Below are 16,260 nucleotides of genomic sequence, written 5' to 3' on the forward strand. Positions count from 1 at the left end.
TGGGAAGAAAATTAACTCTGTCCCAGCCCAAACCAGGACACTCCAGCAGCGGGAGGCACTACTTCAGGAGAGCATGCGCACCTGGCCACCTTGTGCAGGATATTCCCTGAGGATTGCTCAGCGCCAGTGGCCACTGGATTAGGGATGTTATGCAGTACTTTCTGCCTATTCCCTTTAGTATCTGTTTATGGACCTTTAATCCATTTCCATTCCCCTTTTGAGCCAGTTGATGCTGTTACCCTCCACAACCTTCTGCAGCAGCTTCCAGCAGTTCACCATTCACTGTGTCAAGAAGTATTTTCTATTATTTTTGTTAAACTGCGCTCTCCTTAGTTTGCATGCCCTGCAGTTCTGGCTTTGCATGATCTAGCAAACAGCACTTCTGCATCTGTTGTTTGTGATCAACTGTCTTCCCAATTTGGAAAACGTCAGTCACATCCCCTCCTCCTTCAGAATTCTCTCTCCAAACTGGAAAGTCCCAGGCATTTTCATTTTTCCTGTTTCCCAGTCCTCCCTTCTCTGTATCTTTTCTAACTATCCTTCTTGCAATACAGATACCAGAAGTATACCCAGTAGGCAAAATGTGTGTGCACCAAAGTTTTGCACAGTGGAAAAATCATGCTTTCTGGTTCGTTCACAAGACAGCACCGAGACAGGCCTGACATTATTCTGAATAAATCTGCCTGGCACCACCCCCAAGAAATTTATGTCATGGGCCTGTCAAAGATCTCCTCCTCCTCTGTTTTCAGTCTTTTCTTCACCCTCCTACTGCATGCTCACATTCCTCCTAGCCAAGTCCACACCGCTCTCCCATTTTTCTGCTACACCCCCACTTTCCAAGCCTCCCTTTCCAACTGTAGATAAGCGCAGGACCCTGCATGCACTGATTTAGTGCACAAATCACCACCGAACACGCTACGAAAAATATCTGGGAGATATCTGCACCACTGCCTCATCCCGCAGCTAGCCACCAAGCGACATCTGCATTTGTATTGCTGTTGGGGGCACTTGTTACCGCTTGTATAATGTAAATGAACTGGTTTCACATATCTCTGCTTGACCTTGTGCTTGACCTTGCGTGTGCAGGTTTGGGGGAGCCAAGCCCACCTTCGACCTTGTGCTTGACCTTGCGTGTGCAGGTTTGGAGGAGCCAAGCCCACCTTCGACCTTGTGCTTGACCTTGCGTGTGCAGGTTTGGGGGAGCCAAGCCCACCTTCGACCTTGTGCTTGACCTTGCGTGTGCAGGTTTGGGGGAGCCAAGCCCACCTTCGACCTTGTGCTTGACCTTGCGTGTGCAGGTTTGGGGGAGCCAAGCCCACTTTCCTGTGCCTAACGCAGCGGCTGAGCGCCGCGGCGACTGGATGCACTTCAACATCTCAGCCGCAGTGCCCACGCCTCCCACAGCCTTGCCTTCAGCGTGGAACGTCACCAACCAGGTGAGTCAAAGCAGCACTGCTAGCCAGGAGAAGGGATGTAAGGGAGAACACCATCAAACTCCACCTCTCCTTCCCCCTCACCTTTGCCTCTGCACAGAAAGCCCACTGTTTTCACCGCGTTTTGCCAACGGCGGAGAGAGGGGGCAAGGAAAGAAGGCGCTAACCAGGGAGAAGTGTGCAGGCACTGGTTGTCTATTAAAAGGAAAGTTGTCAAGCAAGGGGCTTAGTTTTCCACAGTGAGCAGCTTGGGAAGGGCATTTCTTCGGGAAACAACTCCACCACCATTGCTGAGGCCGCACAGATTTTGCCTTTCCCCCTTGCCTTTACGTCGCTGCCTGCCTTGCTCGCGCCTTTACACCTAGGGCTTCCCATGACACTCGACTGCTGTTGCTAAGGATAATAGTTTTCGCTGGTTCCTTCCATAGGAACATGTATTCTGACATAATCTGAAGCAAGAATCACTAGGGGGATCTAGTCAAAGAAACCTACCGGTAGCTTTATTTTGCAGTGGAAATTTGTAAAGTGTATTTATCGGCAGCTTATATTCTAAATGAAGGGTCTGATTTGGCTCACCGCAAAATAACAGAATTCTGACATTGACTTGAGAATGATTAAACCCTACAAAAATACCTCAGCTGTCCTAAAACTAACTAGACTAAATATTACTCAGAAAGTGTCTGGGATTATAAAGTAAAATGTTTCACAAATGAGCCTTGAGATCTTAAACGAATTTAAATTAATTAGAAATGCATAGCCCAGTGATTGTGTAACTTCACTGAATGTACAGCGTTTATGGCAATATGAGTGAAAAAAAGAACATTTTCCGAACATTACCACAAGCAGACAAACTATATTAAAAACATGCACTCTGTAGAATAATACAAAATAAAATATTATCAACTGATCAGCTGAAGTAATGCTGATTTGTATCTTTGAATTAACAACATTTCTCTGTACAGTTGCAGTAGGACTGCAATTTTACAAACTGATATTCAGTTGAACATATTTATAACACAAATTGTACACTATGTACAAACCTAGTTCTCCAAGGAACTCTTTGTTCAGCATGCTCCAGCACAGAAGTGATTTACCAATTGCTAGGACAGGATGTCCCTTTAATTTAAATACTGAAATACTTATCAAAACATTAAAAAAAAAAAAAAATCGATTTGCTATCAGATGGCAGTGTTCTTGTCACTTGTTTGTTACCATATGTTATAGGAGAGTAGAACCAGTCACAGCAATAAATAACATTGCTTATCGTGAACTTAGACTTATATTCGTGCGATCACACTTTCAGTCTGAGTGCTTTTACAAGATTGTAGGATCCATTTATCTTTCCTTGTCTTGACACGTAGATCAAAATTGCAACTATAGGCACTGCTATTGCTGTTACGCAGGAGAATGCAATAATCACTGGTAGGATTTGATGTCTTTCTTCCAATCTTCCTGAAAATGGAGACAAAAGGAGAAAAAAGCTGTGTAAAACCGGATTGAAACAGATACTTGTGTATTACTGTAAAAGCAGTGTTATTAATGACCTTCATTTAGAACGCTATTTCTGTTTTCATGCACAAAGCACATTTCAAAATGTTTTCCTTATGCTTTTTTCTTTAGTAGCTCCATATTACACACTTTAATTCCTAGCCACTATCTTGGTCTTGAATTTGCTATGCAAGTTCAAACCCATCTGATACCATCTACAATGAAGAATACCATGGAGTTCATGAAGAATACAAGAAGAATATCATGTATTTTACCCAGGAAACATTTGGGGACATTTCTACCTCCTGAAAACAATACTTCAGGAGAAGACCATGTTTAAAAAGCCCAATCTTTAGATCTCTTTGTGAAACAGAACTTCCTCTGGATTAGTCTCACTGTTCATGCACGTGGACAGAAATGCAGCCAGGATCCACCTTTTTCTGGCCCTATCCTTGAAGCTACTGCACCAACTCAGGTAAGAGAGACAATAACATCCACACTGAACGGAGGTTAAATACAGCTTATTCTCACCAGCTGTGCTATTATTTGGGTTGAGTTTTGGGGTTTTTTTAGGCTAACCGCAGTATTGTTGCACAAGGATCAGCCACGAACTAGTTGTGCTCACCTTGACACAAAATTCATTAGAAAGTACAAAGAAAATAAGTTTAAGGCAATAGACCCACCTACCCTCAACAGCTATCTCAATCACTTGGATGTTGTTTCCAACCTCGTTGAAAACATCAAGCAAATATCTGCCTGTATCATTTTTGGTGACATTGTAGAGTATAAAGGTTCCATTCACTGATGGCAGAATAATCTCATTCTCCCGATGGACTTTTTTCAGGATCATCTGTGGTGGTGGGTTACTGTATGTGCTACATATAATAGTGACATTTTCTCCTTCTTTGACATTTTCTGATGGATACACTGACACAGTAACATTTTGGGGAGGAACTGAGAAGAAAAGAAATGCAAGGTAGGATTTAACAACAAACAGAAGTAAAAAGGTCATGAAGCATCAGCAGCTTGCACACACACAGTACTAATCCGGTTAACAAATTCACTATAATATTGGAGCACATAGCTTTAGACACTACTCTCACTAGCTATCCTTCACAGACTGCAGTCCACAGCAGCTGACAGAAAGAACATTTTAACAGTTGATGGAGTATGTTGCATATCTTTTACATTATAGAATCATAGAATCATAGAATGCTTTGGGTTGGAAGGGACCTTGAGAGATCATCGAGCCCAACCCCCCTGCAGCGAGCAGGGATTGAACCTGTGAGCTTGGCGTTATTAGCACCACGCTCTAACCAACTGAGCTAACCATATGGAGCCTTTTCTTGTTTTCTTATTTTAAATTCACTGTTTATTCATTTGAGTTCACAGACCAACAGATCCAGCGGTTGATGTCCTTTTTCAACAGAAGAGAGACAGAAAAGGCAAAGGAAGGAGTCCTAGAATAGTATTTTTTTCACTAGGTTCCACAATTTTACATCCTGTTTTCAAAGGTGGAAGTGGAACTATGAAAAATTTTGAAGCAGCAATTATTTTTGTGCATCTGCCAGTTTGGGCAGAAGTTTCCATTAGTGCTAAGATCCTACCACTTATGACAAGAACCTGTGCAACTCACCTCAGTTTTTTTAAAGACAATTCTTAATGGAATTGAAGCGAAGACGTCATTCTGTCTGTCTAAACCAAGTCATAAGATTAACTCTGTACAGTAGTTATTTTAACTAACCTTTGACATAAAGTACTGCGTGCTGAGATTGCTCTCCCAGTTCATTAATGATATGCATTCATATGCTCCTGCGTCCTTTAGCTGAGCCCTGCCTATGGTATATTTGCCATCTACTGTTTCAAGGGTTGTGATCCCATCCCCTATTTTCTTTCACAGAGTATTCTGAACACATGTAACATCTGCAGATGTGCAAGAGATGGTTTCTCCTTGTATCGCTGCACTTGAAGGGAAAACTGAAAGTATATTCTTTGGTGCAGCTACAAAAATAGTAAAGAATAAAGAAGAGAGATGGATTAGTGGCAGAAGTGATCCCTAAGCAATACACTGGTGCCATGCAATAAGCAGAAGCAGCAGGGCTAAAGCAGGGAAGTCTGAAAATGAAACTGCTGTCATTGCATGCAGGTTGAGGAAGCAGCATTTGGTATAGCTCACACGCAGCTTGCGAGAACAGGATACAGAGTCGAAACTTAAAGGAGAGCCAAGGGGCTGTAACACAGTCCCTCCACAGAGAAGTTTCAGCGTGTACTTTCTCTTTGTATCTTTTGTATGCAGGTAGCTGGATCCTCCACCGAGACACATTTGGCAGAAAATATGGGCACTGCGTAGCTTCTTTGCCTCATGCATACATTTGCCAACTGGAAGGAGCGATGGAAGCTCAGCTGATGTGAGAACTTGGCATAAGCTACCTGTTCCAAGGCAGATTTCACCCTTCATTGTTTAAAGCTTCCTAAATGACTTAATGACATTAGCGTCACCTTTTAACTCCACTGACATCAAAGACAGAATCCCCCCATTCGTCACAGAATGAGATCTGGACCTAAAATACATAAAACAAAAACCTGTGTTCCATCCTGTTCTACTAACCTTGAAGAAGTAATTCCACAGCTTTTTCTTCTTTGCCAAATTGGTTATAAGCTTCACATTCATAAAGCCCCAGATCTTGACTTTGTATGTTCTGTAGAGTTAAAATTGCATCTTGAAAAATTTTCTCAGACTCCCCAGTGGCGTTCTTTTTCTTCCAAGAGATCACTGGAGCCGGATTGCCAGAACTAGTACAATTCATCATCACAGTTTCTCCTTCTTTAACAGCAGCAGCAGGGATAACAGAGATCATTGTATTCTTCGGTCCATCTGAAAGGAAGAATCCTGTAGTTAATCATCACTGGATTTTTTAGAGATGGATCCAACATGTCCTACTGGATGCCAGGTTGTTCGCCTCCCAAAGTTAATTTCTTTTTCATTCTCAGAATAAGTAAAGCACATGGTATCAGAGCTTCCATACAAACTCTCTATAGCCTAAACGTCCTAACCAAGTACTTCTAACCAAGAACCTTAAGAAGGTAGATCAGTTTCTCGCTCGTTCAGATCCTGACTTAAGACTGTCATTACATTAAAGATTTCACGCCTTTGTTTTGCTCATCAGCACTGCTTTCTCTGGGGAAGAGCAAAGGACTATGCTGATTTTTTTGTACTCACAGGGTTGTTTAGTTTGATGGTTACATTCATCCCTGAAGTAAGGGGAGAATTAACTAATTATTTTTAAATGATTGGGAAAACATTACACATACTTACATTCCACATTAAATACTATTTCACGTTTACTTTTCCCAAACTTATTTTCTGCTACACATTCGTAGTTTCCTCCATCTAGGAATGTCACAGAAGGAAGGAAAATTCTCCCCTCAGCGTAAGGCCGCAGGTCTCCACTGTCAGATTTTCTCCTTAAAATGATATTGGGAGGAGGGTTACTCTCAGCAGAACATTGTATGGAAACAGCTTCTCCTTCTTGAACTGTTGCAGAAGGCTCAATGGAGAGTTCTGCAATGCTTGGAGCACCTGCGTGATAAAAGAAAAGGCTGTTGTACTAATGCAGAAGTACTAAAGACAGAGAGGGTTTGAAGAAAGCAGGAACTGCTCGCCCAAGGATCTGTTCATTTTGGGTTTGGTCCCAGGCTCCACCTGAGACTTTTGACTCTATTGAAACAGTAGCAGTAGTAATAATAAATAACAACAACAATGACAACAATAATGATGATGTCCCAAACAGTAAAACTATTAAATGACTACTAAATTTACTACTAATAACTAAAACTACTAGTTCAAAGAAGGACACTGTGACGTCCCTGTGAAATTGCTATGCACATTAGCATTTCAAGGAAATAACAGTGTCCCCCACACCACTTTTGCAGATTCTTTTACCACTTTGAGTGTTGCATTGCAGGAAGTGTATAGAGGTATGCATGTACAACAGCAGCACAGAGAGAATTAGCTGAAAATTAAGCATAGAAATGAAAAGCAGAGCCCATGAAAAGCAGTAGTAAATTGAAAGCTAAATCCCAAATTCATAGCAAAGGCGGCCCCATAATTGCCTAATTTTCAGTGTTTCAGAGTCCTTCACCCCAACAGGAAGCTGCCAGTTGGGTACTGGATGATACAAGCTAAATTCAAGCAGACTTGTACCTTGTATAACGATGTCCACAGTTGCTTTCTCTGTTTCATTAGTCACCAGATTAATGACTTCACAGATGTACAGTCCTGAATCAGCGAAACGGGCACGGGGAATAGAAAGGACATTCTTTTCTACCAGATGCTGAATGCTTTCATCAGCCAGATGTTTTCTCCAAACTATTTGTGGTGGTGGATTGCTCTCAGTCACACAAGTGAGCTTTAGAGAGTCTCCCACCATGGGCGAGTTGCCTGGAGATGCAGTAATGACAGTATTTTGTGGACCAACTGGAAGAGAACAAAAGAGAGATGAGGTCAGTAAGTTAATGAAGAATGACATGCGCATCTTTAACACTAGCTTCTCTAGAGGTACATTTCCCACAATATCAAGAAAAAATGAATAATGTGTATTCCAGTAACACAGTGGAATAATTTTTCCAGACTTGTTAAGACATTTAGCTTGCAGCTTTGAAAGCTAAGCTAGACAAAATATGTACAATTTTTTTTTTTTTTTTTACTCTTACATTTGTCTCCCTATTGTTTAGGACTATAAACTTGGAACTGATAAGCGTACAATGGCAATTTTAAAAACAATTGGTTATCTGCATGCTGCCATTTTTCTTCTGGTCTTTACTTTCTGACTGAGCACCAGTGCCCAATGAAAGAGAGTGAGAGAGGAGTTACTAAAGCATTGCCTAACTGTTGTCACAAACAACAGTGGGTATTTAATGACTCAATGACTGTTACTGAATACAAGATAATTCAATTGAATACAACAGATTATCTACAAAAAATAATACAGATAACAAGTGTAGATTATAAATGATTTATAGTACACACTTTGTAAACCCGTACCATGAAACTTAACGTTAAACAGTGCTTGGTGTGAAAGCCCTAGAATAAAAATACTTACAGTTTGTATTCAGTTTCTGAGAAGTTACTCTTTCTTTGGGTTCAAAGTCCATTTCAGCAATTGGTAAACCGGCCACACAGGCAATCTCTTTCCCAATATCATCAGCCGTGGGATTAAAAGAATATGTCACAGTTTTGGTCTGTGTATTTGTGCGGCCATGGTCATAAAAATTTTTCTCAAGAAGAACCTGTTCCTCTTTCTTTAGGAGTACTTCCAGGCGATCAGGAGGATACACATCAGGAATTTTACAGATGACAGTGACTGGTTCTCCAGCACCTACAGATCGGCTGATCTCAATGATAGGATCACTGGGGAAAGCTAAAAGAATAAAGTCCATTTCTTTAGTCTAGCAGAGATGAGCTCTAGGGTCAACATAAGAGCAAGATCCAGACATCAAACATCTTGAGTTTAAAGGTGTTCAGAACATGACGTTATATCAACTTTATTACAAGACATATCTTGATAGGAAGACATACAGGTCTTTTATAAGCAGTTCATACACTAACAGGAATTATATTTGTACAGTTGTTGAAATACAATCACAAATGACCTAATAAGACCCAGCAAGGCACCTAGGCAGTGATACAGCTGCCTAAATACAGGCATCCAGAGCAATCCATACACTGGTGGTATCCTGTTTTCTGTGCTGGTAGGTTTAGACATCTGAATCATTCCCCTGCAAGCTGCAAAGGCTTTGATTAGGTGCTCTGCCCTTGCAGGTTTCCCAAATAAATCCATCTCAGCCACATCGGTTGTGTTTTTTTTTTCCAGGTCTACCAACGTCTTGGGGAGTCTATGTTTTTGGCTTTCAAATATTACCAGTAATAATAATAAAATAAAATAAAATAAGACCAGTATGTACTACCTTCAGTGCAGAAAGCTGAGCAAGAAGGGGCTGAGAAAGAGTCCCAAACAGACAGATAAAGGAATCTTACAAGGAAATATATGTTGAGCTATAGCAGACTTGTTATCAGTTAGCATCAGTTAGCATTATCAGTTAACTACCAACCACGATATCTAAAAACAACTACTGATTTTTTTTTTTTTTTTACAAACATGTACTACTTAAAGAGAATTTTACACTTTTACTTACAGTAAAGTTCAACTTTGATACTCTTCTCTTTTTTCCCTTTCTCACCACAGAAGACAGTACACAGATAATCGTGAGAATTCGCAATGCTAACTGGATTCATAGTCAAGGTTGAGTATGTCCCATGGCTGTTCACTGTTCCTCCAAGGGGGTTGTCCATCTGGGTTCTCCAGGAAAAACTTGGTGATGCACAGCCAGTAGTATTGCATGTGAGCACGAGTGTTTCTCCAATCTGTGCAACAATTCTGTCAGCAGGTACAATCTCCATTTCAAAAGCTTTAACTACAATAGGGAGAACATACATGAACTCAGTAGCATTCTCAACATCTATTTTAGCATTTCTTGTCACGTTCTACTGTGACACAAGGTCATTCGCAAGTTTGCTTTACAGTTGTGTAGAGGTTAAACTAATAAAGCTCATACAGTGGTTTACATCTCCAAAACACCCCATAAACATTGCTATTTTTGCCAAAGATAATACAGATTCAAATTATTCTAACAGAGAGTTTTCACATGTAAAATGGCATAAACCCAATGCTGCCAGTGAAAATAAATGTATTGGCACAATATAACTTTTTGTCAGGTGGATCTGGTTCTAAAATTTCGTAACATTTGAGGGGAGGGGTGGTAAGTAAGATAGTAAGGACAACCACAGAATCACTTTCACCAGGACATTTAGCACCAAACTTGACTGATGCCGTCAGGCTTGACAGTAAATATCAAACACGCAGCGATATACTGCAGTTGTCTCCTAGACTGTCTTTTAGCAAACTCAATAAGAAAATGACTGTGTCATTGCAGAGCACGGAAAAGCTCAAAGTAAATGCCAAAAAAAGCTTCCTGACATTTTGACAGAACTACTTAATTGACAGTCGTATTCACTGAAAAGTAAAAGTAACTGGAACAAAGAGAAATAAAGATCAAACAGTAAATTGTAGGTCAGCTTACACTGAACAAAATTAAAAACAAATAAAGCAAACACACACACAACTTACCAGTCATTAACACATAGAAAATTATTAGCACAGCTTGGCTTGTTCTTCCCATCTGCTTTAACATTTGTTACTGCTCTTACTGGGCAAAGAAAGTCAATTAAAAAGCCTTGCTTTCTGTTTTCTGTGAAGCAGCACAGCGAGATCCTGCTGCTCTGCACCAGTTTATTAGAGGAGAGCCAGCGCGCTCTTTTATAAAGGCTCTCCTCGACGTGGAGTGGGAAATCCCTGGACCTGGACAGGGAAATGCAGAGCAGGAAGAGATCCAAATCGCGCTACGCCGGCGAGGCTCAGCGCCCTCTGCTGCCTTTTTAATACAGTATTTTAAGCCCAGAAAAATAAATAAGTATTAACACTTGTAATGCAGTGCCTACTAGACTTCAAAAGACCAAGTCAAGATCTGATCCTGCAAACTGATAAAATGAAAGACTGCGGGTAATTCCAAGTAATTGAATAGCACCGTCTCTCAGATGGAATTTACTTATGTTTGCTTCCAGTGCAAATATTTTCGTAGGGCTGTCTTGAGAATACTTCTAACAATACTCAGTTCTGCAAATAACTTTACCTAACTCAGTATTCCTCTTGAAAACTGTGCTACCCGTTTAAGAGGTGATGTTACTCGTGTTCCCAAGTATTTTTGATCCCTAAAAATGAAGAAATAAGTCAGATAACAGAAGTCTGGAGTTCTGACTATATCAGCTTGAATCAGGCTCATCCCGTTCGGATGAATTGAATGAAGCGATTTTCCCAGTTCCACTTTAAAAATGTCTCTAAAACGTCCCTCTTTCAAGATGCTACTGGTCTGCATTGCATTACTGATATGCCTCTCAGGTCTCTCATGTCCTGTTTATGTATAATTGAAATGCAGCAGTTGATAATACAACCCTGGGATTATTTTCAGTGTTTGGTTTCCTGTGGGTATACAAATCCAGTTTGGAATATTTCTGAGGACAACTATTACTGGTTAATATAGGGACAATGTTATGAACGAAGTAAAATAACATTTTCAGTGTTTAATTTCCAATTGGGAAATGCTATGAATGCAAAGAATGGATAAAGGTTTCCAAATCTCAGTTGTTTGTTTATTCAGCTACTTGAGTAGCTCATCTTGGTCAACTGTGACTCACTAAATAAAAGCAGTAAGAAATTCAAAACAAAACATTCCCGTTTTTCAAATGTCTCTGGAAAATAATTCAGTATGTAATAGTTTGGTCATCTGATGTCTATGAAATATTGTCATCATATAGTATATTTTATAAACAGTACAGATTCAAATATCTAGTAAATGAGTAAATACTTGGAAAAATAAAGGCTGAAGTACCAATGCTGTAAATGCTAAAGAAATTTAATTGCTGAAAAGCCGGCACTACATCAACCTAATACTTTTTTGAGCCAAGCAGATTTTACGGTTAATAACCTATTGCTAGCTCCAAAATACCACGTTCAGGTGAGAGTCGTACCAGAGGAAATAAGGCTCCCGCTGGCCTACAGGCAGCACGTCTGCTTCAGGAACTACTTTTTCTGCTTTTTCCCTGACTGCAGCTGCCCCTACATTTGCATCCTCATCAAAGGATAGCTGGACAGTAGAAGCTGCTACAGAAACACCAAAGCACATTGCAATAAATACATTTATGACTCTGCCACAGACCTTACACTAGGTAAAATAAGAAGCATCAACCACTTTTTTCATACACTTATCATAAACTCATAAATATAAAAGGGATATAATGACTGTGGGAAGATAAAATTGTGATCTCAGGCAGAAAGTATGTCTTCAAAATAATAATAATTCATAATAATAACAATATTAGAAATATGGAAAAACTAAACGAGACAACCAAAGAATTACCCTGAAGACAATAAAACAGGGAAATCTGAAGCACCCAGCAATGCCTAACCAAAAGTCACTAAAGCTGAAATTCGCTGAAACTGCCATACTGGATTCTCCCATAATATATTATTTTTATTATCATCATCATTGTTTTTATTAGAGGAGGAAGAAAAGAAAATCTCATAAGCCTCAGGAAATGCAAGTAATCCAGAAACGCAAAATCTGTCCAGAGTAGGTAACAGCATCTACAGAATGTGATTTTACTGCACAGAAAAGGGTTTTGTTGAAGAAGTACACTCTCTTATTTATGTTGCAAGTAAATACTTTTTAATCATAGGCAGAGAGAAGCAAGAAATGAAACTCTTCTGCTTTGACTGCTTAAATAATCACAGGCTAAGCTGAAGGGGAAAAGGCAAAATTTCCCTGTTTCTGGGAAATCGGTTTCTAGACACAAAAAGATATAAACATAGAAAGCCATATCCGCACGCTGGAAAACTGTAATCAAGCCCTTCATCAGATAACATGAAATAGGAAATAACTCTGATCCAGCTCAGTAAATTAAACTGGACAGCTGCCATTAAGTTTACTGGAGTATGGTCCTTACCAGAGGGACTACTATACCGAGCCATCAGACAAACTGAACTCAGACAGTACAGGTAAGAGCAGGGTTAGGCAGCAAGTATTATTAAAGAAAGTACAGATCTGCCAAGAAATTAAAAAATTTCTTAAAACTTGCTCTTTACTCAGCTTCAAATGTGAGCCTTCTATGTATTTTAAAAAGAACGCACACTTTACTGTTGCTCCCGCTATCCTCAGCATCAACCTGCAAACAGGACAATGAGTATGAAGCTTGCTTATTTTCAGAACTGGCTGTTCTGTCTGAAAACAAATAAGAGATCAGCTGACAAGCTTTAGCAGTTGATCTCAAGAGTTCAGACAATCTAGCTTTTTATTCAAATGGCACCGAGGAGGATGCTGGGGATAAAAACAGAGGATGCATCTAGATTCACAGTGAGATCAAGTATTACAGGATCAGCTGGAAGAAATTCTGACACATGCAGAGCATAATGGAGACTGGAATATAACAAGTATTACAAAATATTACTAAAGGCAAAAGAGATTAAAAGAATTAAGCACCGGATGTAAATACATGTTTCCCAATACATCTAGCAATCAAAAGAGACTTTTCTCAGGCTTTGCTGGGCAAAGATAGAACAATTGTGTGTCTCGGAAGGTATTCTGGAAATAGTGAACGCATCATTTTTGGCCTGGCATCAGAAAATACAAGTGTCCTTCAGGAAACTGAAACTTAAGACTCTTCTGGAATGTGAGAACAGAAAAGCGTTTCAGAACTGTGCTAAGCATTTGTTTTAACTCATACTTCTACAACCCTGTTAAATACCTACAATGAACTTCATCGTGTTAAATACCTAAATGATGAACTTCAATTAATTTCCTCCAGACAAAAGAGATAACAAGTTCTTGATACCTTAATGAACTATTTGAAGAAACACACGTTATGCAACATGTTAGTTATCCAACATTTCTCACCCTCTTCCTGCGTTTTTAATGTACTGCACTGTCCCATGGACGCTATTAGAGGAAAGCTGAAAGGCTAAGCCTCATGCAGAATTTGGTCTCTTAAAACCTTCACCACTGCTTTTGTGATTTATGGCCAAGGACCTATGGACAAGAGGGCTCATCTTTCTCTTTTAGCAGAGATTTATTAAAAAAAGTAGAAGGAAACTCATCTAATTTGACATTCTGTTTCCTGATGGCGCTTCACCCCAATATCTGCATCTAGAGCCACCATTTGGGGTTTCTGCTAAAATACCCCATGCTGGAGTAGTAACTGCTATACAGGGCCCCAACACAGAAACATATGCAACAGGTTTATTACTAAGCATCTTTGCGTCCCATCAGCTTGAGAGGGCAGAATCCTTCTGTGGCAGAAATGGCATTCAGGGGAGAAGATACAGCTAAGTCCGACTCAACAATTCTTCAGCCTCCGATCATAGAGGTATTCCAGCAAGCTCATACGTAGGTCCCCCATTCAAACTGCAGCCCTCACCCGTCTCACGAAAGATCTCCTTGGGATGCGCGCTGGACATCTGAGTATAAGAAAGCCTCTTACAGAGCTTCTGGTTTCTGATGCTTTACTGAAGCACCTGGGACGAGCACCTTTCACCCTATGCAGAGTGCCCGATACCTCCACGGTATGATCATGCCTAAAGAATAACAGCCAGAGGAACGTGCTGTAACTCAAATGAGAACTGTTCTCGCAGGGAAAACGTATCTCATCAACAGAGGAGGAATGCCCTTCAGGCACCACATCCAAGGTAACACCATATCTTGATCAAGTAACTGAAAAACCATGAACCTGGAGGACATGTATGAATACTGCTGCCTGTATGGCTTATACAGCAGATAACAATCTGCCAGCCTCAAAATTCTCAGCTCTCAGCAACCTCAATAGCCTGCTATATGGGTTATATGCTGCCTCTCCTTCCTCAGTGCCTACTAGCTTTTTGGTTCCCAGAGCTCCCCTGACCCCTTGCTTTCCCTAACGCCCCCCACCTTCATCTCATCACCTGACAATAATACAACTTCTCTATAGCCCCCAAGAGGGGAGGTGTGGTGGGTTTGCCTGGCAGTTTTGGTAGTGGCTGCATGGGTGGCTCCTGTGAGGAGCTGCCAGAAGCTTCCCCCATGGCCAACAGGGCCAACGCCAGCCGGCTCCAAGATGGACCCAACGCTGGCCAAGGCCCAGCCCATCGGCGACGGTGGCAGTGCCTCAGGGGTGACAGATTTAAAGAGGGGGAAAGAAAAAAAACCAAACAAGGTGCAGCTGGAGTGAGGCTATGTGAGAGGAGCGGCCCTGCAGCCCCCGGGTCAGGGCAGGAGGGGCTCCAGGCGCGGAGCAGAGATTCCCCCGCACCCCCGGTGCAGCCCATGGCGAGGCAGCTGTGCCCTGCACCCATGGGGGCCCCCGGGGAGCAGAGATCCCCCCGCACCCGGGGAGGAGCCCAACCGGAGCAGGGGATGTGCCCGGAGGAGGCTGGGACCCCGGGGGAAGCCCGCGCTGGAGCAGGCTCCTGGCAGGAGCTGTGGCCCCGTGGGGAGAGGAGCCCAGGCTGGAGCAGGGTTGCTGGCAGGGCTGGGGACCCCGCGGGGACCCACGGGGAGCAGGCGGCTCCTGAGGGGCTGCACCCGGGGAAGGGCCCACGCTGGGGCAGGGGAGGAGTGTGAGGAGCCCTCCCCTGAGGAGGAAGGAGCAGCAGAGACAGCGTGTGATGGACTGACCCCAACCCCCATTCCCCGTCCCCCTGCCCCACTGCGGGGAGGAGGGAGAGAAATCGTGAGTGAGGTTGAGCCCGGGAAGAAGGGAGGGGTGGGGGCAAAGTGTTTTAAGATTTGGGTTCATTTCTCATTGCCCTACTCCATTTTGATTGGTAATAAATTGTCCTGGTTTCAGCTGGGACAGAGTTAATTTTCTTCCCAGCAGCAGGCACAGCGCTGTGGTTTGGATTTAGGATGAGAGTGATGCTGATACCCCCTGATGGTGTAGTTGTTGCTGAGCAGTGCTGACACCAGGCAAGGGCTTTTCAGCTTCCCCTGCTCTGCCGAGGGCACAAGGAGCTGGGAGGGGGCACAGCCAGGAGAGTTGATCCCAACTGCCCCAAGGGCCATTCCATACCATCCGGCGTCATGGGCAGTATGGAAACTGGGGGGGTTGGCCGGGGAGCAGCGATCGCTGCTCGGGGACGGGCTGGGCATCGGTCGGCGGGTGGTGAGCGATCGCATCACTTGTTTTGTATATTATTATTACTATTTTACTTTGTTTTATTTCAATTATTAAACTGTTCTTATCTCAGCCCAGGAGTGTTTCTCACTCTCACTCCTCCGATTCTCTCCCCCATCCCATCGGGGCAGGGGCAGTGAGCGAGCGGCTGCGTGGTGCTGAGCTGCTGCTGGGGCTGAGCCATGACATAAATTAAACTGATTCTCCCCAAGTCGAGTCTGTGCTGCCCGTGACGGTAATTGCTGGGTGCTCTCCCTGTCCTTATCTCAACCCACAAGCTTTTTTGTTATATTTTGTCTCCCCTGCCCAGCTGAGAAGGGGAGCGATAGAGCAGCTTTGGTGGGCACCTGGCATCCAGCCGGGGCCAACCCACCACAGGAGAGCCCTGCTGACTCCCTCGACGTCTCATCTCTGGATGGGAAGGACAAGATCTACATGCAGATCTATTTAAAGGGTTGTGTCTGTTTCAGGAATTGTATCTTTGTTCCTAGCGACAAAAAGAACACCAACGCATTACCCTGT

General features: G+C 42.4%; 1 protein-coding gene across 1 annotated transcript; it reads right to left on the reverse strand.

Moving 5' to 3' along the window:
- Positions 1–2,710: 2,710 nt before the first annotated feature.
- On the reverse strand, positions 2,711–11,720 carry VCAM1 (vascular cell adhesion molecule 1). Its single transcript, XM_075711234.1, has 8 exons — positions 11,544–11,720; positions 9,117–9,465; positions 8,024–8,341; positions 7,126–7,398; positions 6,238–6,501; positions 5,530–5,796; positions 3,605–3,875; positions 2,711–2,885 (listed from the first exon to the last, which is right to left on the reverse strand). The coding sequence occupies exons 1-8, from the start codon at positions 11,718–11,720 to the stop codon at positions 2,711–2,713; spliced, it is 2,094 nt and encodes a 697-aa protein (XP_075567349.1).
- Between the last annotated feature and the right edge of the window lie 4,540 nt (positions 11,721–16,260).

This window comes from Pelecanus crispus, chromosome 5, assembly GCF_030463565.1.
Source record: "Pelecanus crispus isolate bPelCri1 chromosome 5, bPelCri1.pri, whole genome shotgun sequence".
NCBI classification, from domain to species: Eukaryota; Metazoa; Chordata; class Aves; order Pelecaniformes; family Pelecanidae; genus Pelecanus; species Pelecanus crispus.